The 14,195-nt window shown below is 44.6% G+C and overlaps 6 protein-coding genes across 6 annotated transcripts in view; 4 read left to right on the top strand and 2 right to left on the bottom strand.

Annotated features, from left to right (window-relative positions):
- LOC126556838 (DNA damage-binding protein 1) overlaps nt 1–14,195 on the top strand; it is a 412,736-nt gene that overhangs the window by 77,051 nt on the left and 321,490 nt on the right. The window lies entirely within an intron of this gene.
- Nucleotides 1,133–3,027, top strand: LOC126559021 (tetra-peptide repeat homeobox protein 1-like). The gene is made up of 3 exons (XM_050215117.1): nt 1,133–1,144; nt 2,272–2,667; nt 2,737–3,027. The coding sequence occupies exons 1-3, from the start codon at nt 1,133–1,135 to the stop codon at nt 3,025–3,027; spliced, it is 699 nt and encodes a 232-aa protein (XP_050071074.1).
- Nucleotides 3,314–14,195, bottom strand: part of LOC126558977 (Golgi SNAP receptor complex member 1) — a 44,618-nt gene continuing 33,736 nt past the window's right edge. The window contains exons 2-5 of the mRNA XM_050215069.1: nt 4,257–4,279; nt 3,904–4,175; nt 3,547–3,839; nt 3,314–3,464 (exon numbers count right to left, since the gene is read on the bottom strand). Coding sequence (XP_050071026.1) covers nt 3,362–3,464; nt 3,547–3,839; nt 3,904–4,175; nt 4,257–4,275 — 687 coding nt within the window. The 5' untranslated portion in view covers nt 4,276–4,279 and the 3' untranslated portion in view covers nt 3,314–3,361. The remainder of the gene's footprint in view (nt 3,465–3,546; nt 3,840–3,903; nt 4,176–4,256; nt 4,280–14,195) is intronic.
- LOC126559558 (COX assembly mitochondrial protein 2 homolog) lies at nt 4,789–5,207 on the top strand. Its single transcript, XM_050215728.1, has 2 exons — nt 4,789–4,913; nt 4,982–5,207. Exons 1-2 carry the CDS (start codon nt 4,833–4,835, stop codon nt 5,138–5,140), a joined length of 240 nt encoding a protein of 79 aa, XP_050071685.1. The 5' UTR covers nt 4,789–4,832; the 3' UTR covers nt 5,141–5,207.
- On the top strand, nt 5,137–5,709 carry LOC126559174 (protein Abitram). The gene has a single exon (XM_050215292.1). The coding sequence runs from the start codon at nt 5,137–5,139 to the stop codon at nt 5,701–5,703; it is 567 nt and encodes a 188-aa protein (XP_050071249.1). The 3' UTR covers nt 5,704–5,709.
- On the bottom strand, nt 7,145–14,190 carry LOC126559735 (uncharacterized). Its single transcript, XM_050215907.1, has 12 exons — nt 14,109–14,190; nt 13,492–13,600; nt 11,501–11,587; nt 10,816–11,435; nt 10,235–10,540; nt 9,964–10,173; nt 9,424–9,840; nt 8,933–9,254; nt 8,694–8,866; nt 8,106–8,297; nt 7,763–8,026; nt 7,145–7,691 (listed from the first exon to the last, which is right to left on the bottom strand). Exons 2-12 carry the CDS (start codon nt 13,550–13,552, stop codon nt 7,281–7,283), a joined length of 3,063 nt encoding a protein of 1,020 aa, XP_050071864.1. The 5' UTR covers nt 13,553–13,600; nt 14,109–14,190; the 3' UTR covers nt 7,145–7,280.

Genomic DNA, 14,195 nt, shown 5'->3' with positions numbered 1-14,195 from the left:
TTGGACAACGAATCTCCCCCGACAAGGACACCTCAATCAGCCGTCCAAACATTAACCAGTCCACGAAACATAATATGCTAACATTATTCCATAAATTCAATAAATGCATCCTACTTTTATGACATTGAACATCGCAAACGCAACAATTGCTGCACCGATGTGTGATGCAAACAAAACAAACAGGTCAAGTGCAACCAGGGACACCAAACAATGAGGCACAAATTGTAATCGATTATCCACCAATTATCCGTTTCACCATCATCTCCATGTTCCGAGCACTTTCCGTAGCTCGCACCAAGAAACTGCAAACACTCGCGCAATGCAATAATATCCGGTCCGGTGTACCAACTGGCAAACACTGGTTGATTGCAAAACTACAACACCACGGGCCCAGAACGATTAACACTTGATTTAACTATGAACGGCCCCCTGACTTCTCTCCTCGCGCGTACCCTTTCTCACTGCATTTTGATATGGGAAAAGGTTCGGCTGGGTTTTGCAATTGTGACGTTGACATCGCGAGACCACCATCCACCCACAGACGCGCGACACAGACATTCCAGCCAGGAGGGTCGTGTCGATGTGTCCCCTCCCCCACCCGACTTCGTACTTCAACGAAAGGGTTCAATTTCATATGCATGCCGGCTGGGCACGCACGATGCGCCTCTTTGGATCGTTCGTTTTGGCCCAGCGCAATTAATTTGGACATTCCCACAGGTTGCGCGCGCCTGGAGGGAGTGGGCCTTTGTGGATTGTTATAAGATTTGGGACCAGCGGATGGTTAGCGATCAATTCGTGTTTGAACGTTCCGATTAAAAGGTGTGCCGCCTCAAGGTAGCTGTGAGACGAGCAAGATTTTTTTTGGTGATTGTTAGTTGCAGTGCAGTGCCGGTGTTTGACGAAGAGTCATTAAGTAAACGTGCGAGGAGAAACACGTATACGATCCAGAACAGTCTCACATCCGTTCCCGAGAGATTCAACGTATTAGCCAAACTAACGATAAAAACGGTGCAGAATAGTTCAGTGCTAGCAGACAGTGCAAATATCATCTGGTTTTGCCAGTTCCTGGAGGTTTGTTGGTTGGATTATTCGATAGCAGTTGAAGAAAGCCACGTGAGAACGCCATCAAAAAATGAAACTTTTGGTACGTGACAAATGAACTGCTAGTCTACGCTTTTTCATCTTCTCTATCTAAGTTACTAGTGTTTCCAGTTTTTGTAGGGAAAATGTATGCGAAATGGCAAAAAAAAACACACCTTCTGGAAAATAATATTTAAAATAGAAAGTCTTCTCAAGTCAAAATTCCTTGACTTGATTGGAGTTAATCTCAAGATGCATGCATCCATCCTAATATTGTCTACCAGTCCAAATAGCAGCCTTACAGGACCTGGATTAGATTAGGACCATGGCTATTTCTGCGATTAGTTTCGGTAATTACTTGGATATTTTTATTTTACTCGATTATGACGGCATAGCCATACGGTCATTACTTCTTAGATATAGAATTGTAAAAAAAAGATCTTCCGATAGACGTCAATTGCAAAAAATCTTTTACCGAAAAAAAAACTTCAGCAAACAAGTCAAGAATAAATAAACGGCCATCATTTCCAGGGCCATTTAGACGGGTGCTCTTAAGTAGAAAATAAAGTCTTGCTATCCTCGTAACTCTAGGCTCTACTATGATTATATTCCCTCCAATATAAGTTTTGATCATTTTGCACATAGCTGATCAATTTATTTTTTTTTTTTTTTTTCGTAAGAACGCCCTGGCCGTATTGGTTTTGACTTATGAATATCACGTAGTGAGGTTAGCCCAGTCTTCACTACTTTTTTTCTTTGGAAAGCCTGATAAAAAATTGAGTGTCTGCAAGAATCGCTAGGTAATTCGACAATTTTGCACGCAAGAGATCGAATGGAAAACACTTCGAGACCGGTTTTATTGCGTTAAAATTCTCCTTCGTAGTCAATTTTTCGAGACAAATTTATAATGAAGAATAAAATTAAAGGAAAATAATTTTCTTGTTAATTTATTACGGTTAAAACATCTCGTCCATGAGTTATGCAGATACCAAGCTGTGGTAGTGCCAAATGATAAATAGCGTTACGGATGGCTGACGACGATTTATTACCAGACGTTTCCGTGTGTCGTTTATGGCTGGAACCATTTACAAATCATTATTATGGAAATGCAAAATTTGGGAAATCAGTTACGGTTACCTCCGCATGATGAGCAAGCAATAATTTTCTTTTCTTTCCCCACTTTTTTCCTAGATCCTCCTTGTTGTGCCATTCGCGTTAGTTTGCGCGGGAACGGAAAAGGAAGTCAGCGGGTTGGCAAACGCGAATCAAAACCAACCAGCCGAACAGCTCTTCCAACAGTTGTCCACCAAGAAAGAGAAACGAGGAATCTTTGGACTTGGTGCGTATGCCCCAGCGGCACCAGTGTATGGTCACGCCTTTGCCCATCCGGTCCATCAGCATGTTCTACCGGCGGCAGATCCATTCGCACCGGTCGCACTAGCTGCAGGACCAGCTCTACCCGCCCTTGCAGGTCCATACCTTGGATCGCATGCTCATACACATACGGTGGTAACGAAGAAAGTTGGCATCCCGATTCCGGCACCGTACGCCGTGCCAGTGGAGAAACCGTACCCGGTTCCGGTAAAGGTATGTACCATGAAGGAGATTTGTTGTTTGAATTGTGTATAATCATATAGTTATTATTTTCTGGTAAAGGTCCACGTGCCCGTTCCGGTGGATCGTCCATATCCAGTCCCTGTTCCGAGACCGTATGCCGTACCAGTGGAGAAACCTTACCCAGTACCTGTTGATCGTCCCTATCCGGTTGCTGTGCCACATCCCGTACCGGTGCCGGTAATTAAACACGTAGGTTATCTGGTACCTGCTCCCGTTCCGGTTGCCATCCCAAAGCCCGTACCTGTTCCGGTGCATACTCCGTACGTGATAGAAAAGCCTGTCGTTGCCGCTGTTGCGCCTGACCCGTGGGCTACCGCTAAGCTTTGGTAAAGCCCTGATTAAGTTAATAGTTTTTAAATGTTTAACCAAATACTACTTTCATTAGCACTTATTGTAAGTAGAATAATGTATTACAAATAAATTATTTTATCAGTTAATTTCCCTCTGTTCAAGCATCCCTTTTTAATTGTTATTTAAGAATATCACATTATTTATTTGCCGTTCTTACAAATCGTTACACATCATCAACAGACAGATTAGGACATCAACTTTTTGACTGAATTCTTCCTTTTTCCGAAAGACAAAAGTAAAAGAAAAATATATAAAATGCGCGACGGGTAGCGATACCTCTTTAGTTCTATAGCATTTGGACGTCCGGAGGAAGTCAGTGAAAGGCGTACAACAGTAGCAAGATTGTACAGACGGCTATCACTCCGCCAATAATAAGTGACTCTCTTCGCTTACGTATATTAATTCGTTGGATTAAGCTACAAGGAAGATTGAATGAAAAAAAAAAACAAAAGCCATATAGTAAGATCGTTTTGAAGAACCACAAAAATACCACCTTACCTGGAAATCAATGGAAAACGGTTCGATATGTCATGCATACGGGTTTGGAATCGCTTCAGATGTTGCCGCTGTGATGTTAGATGCTCTTTCGTTTCCATTGCGATGCTGATTTGATCGTTCACCAGCGAGCTGGAACTGTGCAGATGGGTGTTTTCCTTCAGGTACATGTCCCTACGGCTCAAACCGGACGTCGAGGGAGATGACGTACCTAACCCAGACCCCCGCAGCAGCTCTTCCCGTTCCATTCGCGTCGTGTGGTTTGCCTGTATCTTCAAGTATTCTTGTCGGTATCCCTACAAAAGAAAAACACGTCGAATCGGTACAGTGTGCATAAACAATAGTCTCCGGAATACGTACATGCAGTATTTCACGATGTCTCTGCAGCACATGCATTACTGCTGCACCGCTGTTTGGAATCTCTGACATCTTTTCGTTGATGTTGGACAGCTTGTCCAGCATTTGTTCGATCTCCAGCGACAGCGATTCGAAGACATGATCCCCGAGCAGGGGCGACGTGTCTGTGTTGCTCGCTGTCGCCGACGAACTGGCCGCACCAACGCCAACCTTATTAAAAGCGATCAGCTTTATGTCGATATCATTTTCTAAATGGCGAGCTTGCTTTCGAAGCGCTAGAAGACACAGAAAGAAACAGATCCGTTGCAGTGGAAAGTTTGTTTACTCACACGGGTGTGCAAATTTGGTGCACTTACTATCCCACTCGGTTCCCATTTTGGTATGGTTGAAAGATGCAATAAAATGTTTAAAACACAATTAAGCATTAAATAACATGTGGGACACGTATTTTCGTTGAGTGCGCTGGAATTCGCGGATTTTATTTATTAATTTATTTCGGCACGTAAACACCGAATGACACACGCTGGGATGGTGAAGGAATGTCAAACACTGGCTGAGAAGGCGGTTGGTTCACTTTGTAACCACCGGGAAAATATTTGCAAGTCATTTTATTTTGTACTCGACTTATTCATTAAATATTCCAATTTGGACTATATTGCAAACTATAAGTTTAATAAACACATTTTTTATGAGATGTATAAAGCAAAGTAAGTGCTTAGATGAAAGCTGTCGAATATGTTTACAAACATGGCCGCCATAGAAATGATTGACAAAACCTGACCGAAGCCGATTTAGCACTGCCGGCTGATCTGTCACAACAAACCGTGCGGAAAATGCTGCTCTGCCCAATGTTGTGTAATTGTTCCGTGCAAAAATCAACATAAATCCACTGAACATAGTTACCGAGCATCGCGTTTAACTAGAAGAAAGTAATGCATACAGACTTATCTCCACATCTACATTCAACTGAATGCAATCTTATCATCGAAGAGCTGAAAAAGTGCCATTCGGAGGTAAGCTCCCAGCGCGTGTGCCCCACACATTGAGCATTCTCTTAATACTGACACATTCTATTTTCCAGAACAAATTTGCCAAGTTTCTGGGCATTTGCAATGATCTGGATCGGCAAATGATTGTGTGTTTGCGAAATGAAAGGAAAACTCGTCAAAAACTAAACCGCGAAAAGGCGCTAGAAAAGCAGAAACGTGTGCAGCAGCTTATGCGAGAACAGCAAGGATGATGAGCACATCGGAAGATTACTGGTACGAAGAGGAATCGCAGGAAATCTGTGGCATTAAAGTTCCCTCGATACTGAACGATTTCATAGCGAATCAACCACCGCTTGTAGATCGCTTCTACACGAAGCTGTATTATGTACCGCCCAACAAGCCCGACGAGCCTCAGCAGATATTATTCCACTCCAATCGAATATGTTTAGTGGGGCTTGCCAAAAAACATGTAGCATTTACGAAGGGCATCCGGAGCGTAAGTTTCGAGGTAGGCAAATTTGACCGTAGTGAGAATAAGGTGTCGGGTCGTAAGAAGAGCGGAGGGATGATTCTGCAGGCCGATTCTACGCTGGCATTGGTGACGTGCGTCGACGACAGTGTGTACAAGGTAAGATCTTGCGTGCAGGGTAAACTGGTGGAAGTTAATGATCGTGTTGTGGAGGATCCGGTTCTGATGCGCATTAGTGGTGAAGGGTTTGTGGCAATAGTAATGCCCAAGATAGAGCATTGTGATGCGCTGAAGGAGAGATTGTTGGGGGAAGAAGCGTACCATGAGCTGAGGGAAGTTGAATAAATGTCGTCGTTAGCAATAGTTTAACTTTGAACTTTTCAAATAAGGTTTGATAACGTGGTTGAAGATTTACGTTTCCGAGATATCACTGATTACAATAGTTTTTTGCTCTAGAACTAACTTTTTCTGTTTACCTAATAGTACTACATCCCGTGGCGGGTTCAACGGTACTCGGAGTGGGCATAGGGGTTAGGATCTCCGAGGGACAAAATCCGCCTCTGACTACATCACAACTTTCACATCAGCCTGGGGCGATCTTCTGAGGAATTGCTCCAAGGACGTTATCGTGTAACTAAACTCGTGTTGCAAAAAATCTCTCAGTACCATGTCCTTTCGAGATACCTCATAGTCGAAAAAGTCTTATCTACCAAGTTACCTAGTAGTCAAAACTGTTTTAACTGTTAATAACCGTTTCAATGGTTGTGTCACCCTGTCGATCTCGTAAACGAAAATGATTCCTTCTGAAAGTCGAAAAGACTTTAGTAGTCGAAGGGTTGTTACGTACAAAGAAGGCTCGTTTTATTAAGGACCTCATCTTCGGAAAGACTTATACGTCGGTCTTTTGTAAGAAATCCAGAACGTCCCTTACCGTCATCAAATCTAATATCAAATTATGTTCACAAGATGATTCCAAACTTGGCAAAAGCGTTGTTAGCCACTGTTACTAGTAAAATCGGGCCTAATCTGAGTGATAGAGAACTTGAAGATTCGAGAACAAGAAGGAGGGGAAAAACAACAATTAAATCATACCTTGTTCCTGATGAAGCGGCAAGGTTTTGGAAATGACACACCACTACACGTATTACCATTTTGTAGCTTTATTGGTTTTTACAATTTTTATTCAACACTCTCATGGTTGATTTTGGCGATAGTATTGCCTAGTTTTCCGAGTTGTAGTTGCATTGCGGTTTACCTGTATCAATCAGTCTGGTTCTAGAGTCACAAATTGCGCCAAATGTAACTCTGGTTGCGATAGTTTAAAGTCCTCGTTGCAGATGGTTGCTGCTGCAGCACCGAGCTTGCCTCGGTGTAAACTATACATTGCACATTGTCTTCTTATGCTCTGACCCATCATTTATCACATAGGTAACCTGCATGTTCGTTTTCGATGGTTTAAGATATTGCAATTATCGTCTGAGAAATTCAGACATCCTTGTATTTCTTCCGCCTTTTCTCTTCTATTTAACAAAACGGTAAACACCACCCTCATTTTCATCGACACCCTTCATCTATATCGTTCAATATCATCCCGTAACGTGGCGCTATTCACGTTGTGAGCAGCAGCAGAAGCAGATTCAATTAATTATGGCTTTATAATGGTCCATTCCGATTACAACCCTCAAAACCGCTAAGAATTAAAAGGAAATAGAGTGAAAATAATAAAAGCACAGATTTTTCTGTTTCAATGCATCCAAGCTGGGATATTTCGGAGCACATTAAACCTACGATACGGTAGGAAGTGATAAAAAGATTCGTTAGGGAAACGTAAAAGATAAATAAATATACCGTACTACACACTACTTTAACATTACGCACTGAATGCAAATTTCCTCGATCGTACAGAACGTGTGCCCTTGCGCTCAACTATTCGATTTCCCCTTGCCGAAATCAGATGTTGGCGTAAGCACGTCCAGCTTCGCAAGTGCCGCTTCCGACATTTTCTTGTACTTGCCGACCAGCTCGGGAAGCTCGTACGCGATCGCAACGTCGAGCTTGTTGATCGGGCAGCCGCGGAAGTAGGTGCACGTTTCGGACAGCTTCTTGAACTCGTACAGCGGATTCAGGTGGAAGAAATCGCGGTACACTTCCGGATCGGGCAGATCGTACCGGGAGATGTTGGTGAGCGTCGAAAGCCCTTCGTAGATGTGATAGTCCTGTGGGTTGGCAATGATTTTCTCGGATATCTGCTTCTTGTTGCCGAACAGCGTCTTGTGGTTGTAGTACGTGGTGAGGTAACAGTCCACCATCTTGGCGTGGTTACGAACACGAACCTGCAGAGAAAGGAAAATGTTGTAAGATTCGCTAGTACAAACAATCAAGCAGTTCTGCTGCATTAACTCACCGCAAAGCGACGGGCACTGGCAATTTTGTTCTCGATACGGCGATCGATAGCCTGGCCAAGATCGAGCAGCAAAGTTCGTTCCTGTGCTTGCAACAGACGGACGGGTGCTCCCACCTCGAACGGATTGGACCACAGAGACACCGTGTACATGACGGGTGGTTGTGCCGACGACATTAGCGGCGAAATGTTCCAGATCAAGGCACTCTGGACACGCAACAGCTCCTCAGGTTTCACTTGATCAGCTTTGTTCAACAGGATTCGTGTCTGTGCGGGCAGAGTTTAGAGTTTCGTGAATCAAAATGCTGTTGAATTTTTGGGTATCAAATGCTGTGACGAGATTTACCTGATATTCTCGTCCCTTCAGCTGGTCCAGGATGGCTTCAGTTTCTGGTCCAACGTCCAGCTTGGATGGATCGTACACCAAGAAGATGATGTCAGCGCGATCGATAAACCACTGGCAGGCATCGTTGAACGGGAAGTACTTGGACACCTGCTTCCGGACCTCCAGAATGCCTGGAATTTCCACAATGTTAACCTGCAACGACGCATCGTCGGGATCGGGAATCGGCAAATGAGTGCAACGTTACCTAGGGTCAAGAGCTCTCTCGTTCGGTTACGAGAGTGACGGTTTACAGCACAACTGCTCGTTGGCAGTGAAAGTTAAGGCGCGCGCTCCCGAAAAACGTAAATTAAAAATAGACTAAAGAGACATACAATCTATTTTGGGCCACTTTTGTCGCAATCAAGGCGACAGAGTGCGTGATGCACGAAATGTCAACCTAGATCGACACCGCAACAGCTGCTCGGAGCTGCGAGTGACAAATAAATGCCGCGCAGGCAGCAGCTCTGCTCACTATGCTCTATGTTATTCGGGGTAACCGGTGGTTGGTAGCGAAATAGTATTACAAACTGACAAAACGTGGCTACTTACCCTTTCTAGCAGCTGGTTGGGCAGCTTCTGACCACGCAGACGGTCAAGCAGACCCTGTCCAAACTTTTGCAATCCCGAGAAAGTCCAATCGGCGGCCAGCTGGGTACCGTCCAAAACCTCCGGCTCGTCACCGTGCATTAAAATGTTAAAGTATGCGGGCGACGGTTCAGCACCTACACGGGAGAAGAAGACATGCGTCAATAAAGCTTTGCCCTAATTGTGCCGCTACACTTTCATACCTGTCCGCACAGAGTTGGGCGTGTACTCATTGTGTGTCAGATAGTTCAAAATGGTTGATTTGCCACCGCTCCACGGGCCCATGAACAGTACGAGCGGTTTCGAGAATATCTCCGGATCACCAAAGTGGCGATTGCTGAGATCGCGGTACTTGTACAATGTTTCGAGAGGTTTGATCGAATTGTCGTAGATGCGTTTCAGATCGCGCAAGATCACGTCGGCCGTTTCTTGCAGGGCCTTCTCCCGGGCGGATGCGTCGTCGTTGATGTTCAGCAGTTCGTAGATGTGCGTAGTATCTCTAAGGTTCGATGGAATTTGGTACTCCTGGTGGGACACGTTAGATAGACAGATAAGAGGTGAGATGAAATTAACGTGCAATGAATAGGATGACCCTAGCCTAGAGAGATATCTCGACGCAAGTCACTGCAGACCACTACGCGCCATCGTTGAACAGCTCGTGCTTATAAAATAGATAAAGCAATATTTTCATTACCAAGAGCAGATCTTCCTCTGGGAAGGATTCTTCCGTTGCTGCGGTTTCGGTTTCTTCCGAAGCTTGCTCAACACTTTCTTCTCCCGCTTCCGATGCCAACGTTTCTGTCGAGTCCTGCTTCACGGCGGCTTCCTCGGCGCTTTCTTCCTCGGCAGTTGCTGGCTCCTCTTCGGCAGATACTGAGACAACTTCCTCAGCACTTTCCTCGGCAACGGGTTCGGATGGCTCTTCGGCACTTTGTTCTTCCTGTTCCTGCGAGGCTGTGTCTACATCCTCTACAGTGGTGGCATCTTCGCTGCTCTCTTCTGCTGGTTCTTCCGTGGATGCTTCTTCCTGTGGAGCGGATTCGTCTTCTTGACTATCGACCACTTGCTCTTCGGATTGCTCATTAGCTTCAGGTGAAGCAGCCTCATCAGCCTGCAAAGAGATCGAACGATCAATGGATGTTCTGCTTGCTTGTGCAACTCCTTCACTGATCACTAATAATCGCAGATTTTGGTCATAATCCTCGCTGAAGAACCCCATTAACGAAACTCATACCTCCTCGCTTGTTGCTGTAGTGCTTTCCACTGTCTCACGTTCCGTTTCTTCGCTCAAATTTTCACTATCGGCAGCATCTTCAGCGTCCTCCCCACTAGTCGGTTCAGCTTCCTCCCCACTATCGGCAGTACCCTCAGTCAACGTTTCCTCTTCATCCTCTTCACTATTCTCTGTGGCGGTTTCCTGTTCCTCGGAGTTTGTGTTTCCTTCCTGACGAAAGCGCAACTAGTTTAGCAGCGAAAATCAGACCACTAGCCTCTCAAAGTCTTACCAAATCTTCACTCTCAGTCTGACTGACGTCTTCGGAACTGTCCGCTACGTCATCGTCATTTTCACTAACTTCCTCTGATGCAGGTGCCTCTGCAGAAGGATCTTCACTATCTTCCTGCTCACGATCGTCATATGATCCTTTGACCGCATTTTCTTCTTCTAGATCGTCATCCTCATCGTCTTCACTCTTGTTTTGTTCTTGTTCATTTTCTTCTTCATCATCCTCATCATCATCGTCATTGTCATCATTAGTTTCTTCTGATTTGTTCTCATCGCCTACATTTTCTGGCGTCTCGTCTTCATCATCCTAACATCATTAAGTTGGAAAGTACTATAAATAATGTTGCGTACGCAAGGATCAAGAGAAGCGGTGACTGATGGCGAAAAAGGCGACAACAGGGGAGACAGCACAGCACGGAATGATCACAGTGGCAATAAACAGTACAACAAGCGAGAATGGTATAGGTTCGTGTGGAAAATCCTGGGAACAGTAAGCTTTCGCGAGTCGGATGAAAAATGATCACACAATGGTGGTGGGTCTCTTGTGGGAAGAGAAAAAAATGAAGCACACAATCTATTTACCTCATCATCCTGCTCCTTCTCGTCATCATCGTCGTCAGCAGTGTCCGATTCCTCTTCCTGGCTCTCGGTAGTTTCCTCAGTAGATTGAGTAACTTCTTCCGTAGCTACATCTTCGTTCTCATCGTCATCTTCATCATCATCATCATCGGCTTCGCCATCGGCACTGTCTTGCAACACCTGGTTAGCAGATTCCTCGGAGGTCAACTCTTCTGACTCGGTAACGGTGTCTTCAGCCTGTTCCTCAGACACAGCCTGCTCAGCTTCCTCAGATTGAACATTCTCTTCCGTAGCATCCTCTTCCTGCTCATCCTGAGTTTCTTCCTCAGTCAGTGCTTCCTCCTCATCATCCTCCTCCTGCTCTTGGTCCGCCTCTTCCGAGGCTTCTACATTTTCCGACTCTCCATCAGCCGCTTGTTCCGATTCGGTCGCTTCATCATCCGCCTTGTCCGCGAACAGCTGCTCCTGTACCTCTTCCGAGGGAGTTATCTCTTCCGTAACATCGTCCGCGGCCGTGTCCGTTTCCTCGGTGCTCACCTCCTCCGCTGCCGTATTGTCTTCCTCCTCCTGGCTCGTCACATCGATCGTATTCTCTATACTGGCATTTTCATCAGCACCTTCCGCTGTAAGAAATGGCTGCTTTAAAGGTCTATTGTTTTATAGCGCTACTCGCTAGTCAGCGTACTACCTGATTCGGACTTAAGATCTTGTATTGCCTTCTCAATGTATGGTCTGCATTCGTACTCGGATGGCGTTTCAGCTTGCACCTGTAATCCTGATTCAAGAGAGACAATCATTTTCTGTAGGAATTCCCATGTTGTTTGTTGAGATCTAACGCCAAACTACGCGATTTTGGAGTCTGTGCAAAATTTAATCGATGACACCATTTGCATCACTCGTTTGGTGATAGGCGAAAACCGTATTATCTTCGATCTTCACAAATACGATGTCGGGAGCTGGCAGATGTTGCTTGCATCTACGTTTTGATTTCACGCAGATGGCGCATCTTTCAGTCCTATTTTCATCGATGCTATATTAATCACTATTTAAAAATAGTGACCCTGATGGAAATCTTGCGCGTGTCGCTAATGGTAACCGCACTGGACCATGAAAATGTGTGTCAAGATCACGACAAGGGACAGTATTGACGCCACCACCGCAAGTAGTACGCAAGTAGTGTACCGAATGCAGTTTTTCTGTAGCCATGCTGGTTGAACGTGCAAATGGGGGCGCATGGTACTTTCTTCAACCTACTCTAACGTCTTTTTAAGGTTATGGCTATAGAAAAAATTGTTTTGTTTACTTCAATTTACAAGAAAATTTGAAACACGTATTATCTCCGGAATATTCTGATGACGCTTCGTAGAGCACATTCCACGCGTACATTGTCTTGTCATACTAGTTATTATCAAACCGCGATCAACGCATTGCCCATTTCTTACGCTCGTCGCCGGTTAATTATAGAATAGAGCAATTAAAGAAATATTTTTTGGTGAGCGCCTGGTGCGCTTGTTGGTTTAACGAAAAAACGCGCGGTTCTTTTCGGGCAGTCTAATATTCCATTTCGACAGTCAATGGCAGAATCTTCAAATTTTGTATGACTTCAAAAATCATTTAACGCTTAAGAATGTTGGGGAGAAAACAAGTATAACAGAAAGAACTAGTCGCATTATTGTGATCATGATCATAACGAAAACCAGTAGTACACCAACAGACATTGGACTATGACAACAGGCTCCTAAAAATATCCTTTTAAGCCGCTCATCTCCAAACGGTTGTGAGAAGCAGCCGACCGACCATTTGCTGAGTAAGCCGATAATTGAAGTTCCCTTCCCTGACTGAAGCGTTCCCGGTGATGATGATGGTCGATGCCACGGCGGCATCAAGGCCGACAGTGAATTTATTACCGATTTAGAAACATGGCATTGTTTGATCATCGCTACTAGCAGCACACTGTCAAATTATGGTTCACTCATGTCAGGCTCAGTCAGCGTCAAAAGTGAGCGAGCACGGAGGTCCGTGTCAGGCTTTTTTGGCACCTCAAGGCAATCAGAAATCATGCCCTCGGCGGATCAGAGCGCCATGTTGGATCGGAATGAGATAAAAGAATTTTTTGTCTTGTCTGTATTTTTTTTCTGTTGTTCATCGTGGCGTAATTTAAATTCAAATCTGCATGCTATCTGTTTTGGCAATGGGCGTAAAGGGGGAACGAGTTCGGAAAATCCTCGCCACAGTTTCTAGCATGTAAGTATATATATCCATGTCTAGAAGCTCGCCAAACCCCGTAGGAAGGAGTTCGAAATAGGTTAAAAATAAATCCCTAACCTCTTGCCTGTTTGGACGACCCTGTAGCGTGCGCTCCTCACCGTGTGTTGGTGTGTTGCGGTCACCATGTCGTCGTTTTCGCGGCTTCATACTTTCGGAAAACACACAAACTCGGTTGGGAGTTTTTTTGCTTTCTTTTTTGCGATCATCGCGATCATCGCGCATATTCACCAGAAGGAAGGGAGGACACCACACCACACACGTTCATCAGAGATCCGGTGGCAGCAGTTGCATAATAAAATTATATAACTTTGCAATTTTTCACTACATTCTCGCGCACCGCTCTAGCATATGCACTTGACTCGCTCGGTGCTCTTGCCAGCTGATCTTTACCGTTTGTCTAGACGTACTTACCCGCCGTGCTAAGGGTAAACAGCGCAAGGCCCAACAGGACCCACACTGAAATTCGTCGCATAGTTGCTCACTTCGTTATGTGGTCAGCCCTTAGTTCACTTACATATGACTGTAAAACAACAGAAGGAAAACAATTCATATTATTTCGCTGCACTCGAGGAACAATTTTCCGTATCACTTATGGCACTATAAGCATATCCCTTTCGCTTGGGAAACATTATTGAACGGTTTTCATTTCAATTTCACAATATTTGCACAAGAGACTGCACTTTTGATTAATCTAATTCCATCTCATGCTTAGCAATAGAAGATCACGAAAAAAAATTTGCACATAGAATACACACGTTACACAACAACACGATATCAGTGGTTTAAAGCTGTCAGCTAATTATTTGAACATTCATTTTTAATTTGAATTCGTTTATTTTTTAAATACTGTGTGATCACCACCACGATTTACAATCATCGTTCAAAAAGTCGATGATACGCACACACAACTGGTAGCTCATATATCTCACAAAACAAAATTTCCGGACCACTTTTCTGATTCCCAATATCCCGAACGGTTGAACTGGCGATACTCTTGCTATATTCTACAAGCGAAAAACAAAGATTACCGCAAACGTAGATCACGTACACAACGTGCGTCTCGGACGATGCTCGAAGATTCACTCACTGGCCAAAACCCGGTCTGCTGCTGCTTC

This window comes from Anopheles maculipalpis, chromosome 2RL, assembly GCF_943734695.1.
Source record: "Anopheles maculipalpis chromosome 2RL, idAnoMacuDA_375_x, whole genome shotgun sequence".
In the NCBI taxonomy this organism is placed as follows: Eukaryota; Metazoa; Arthropoda; class Insecta; order Diptera; family Culicidae; genus Anopheles; species Anopheles maculipalpis.
This window is presented reverse-complemented; position numbering and strand designations above follow the sequence as displayed.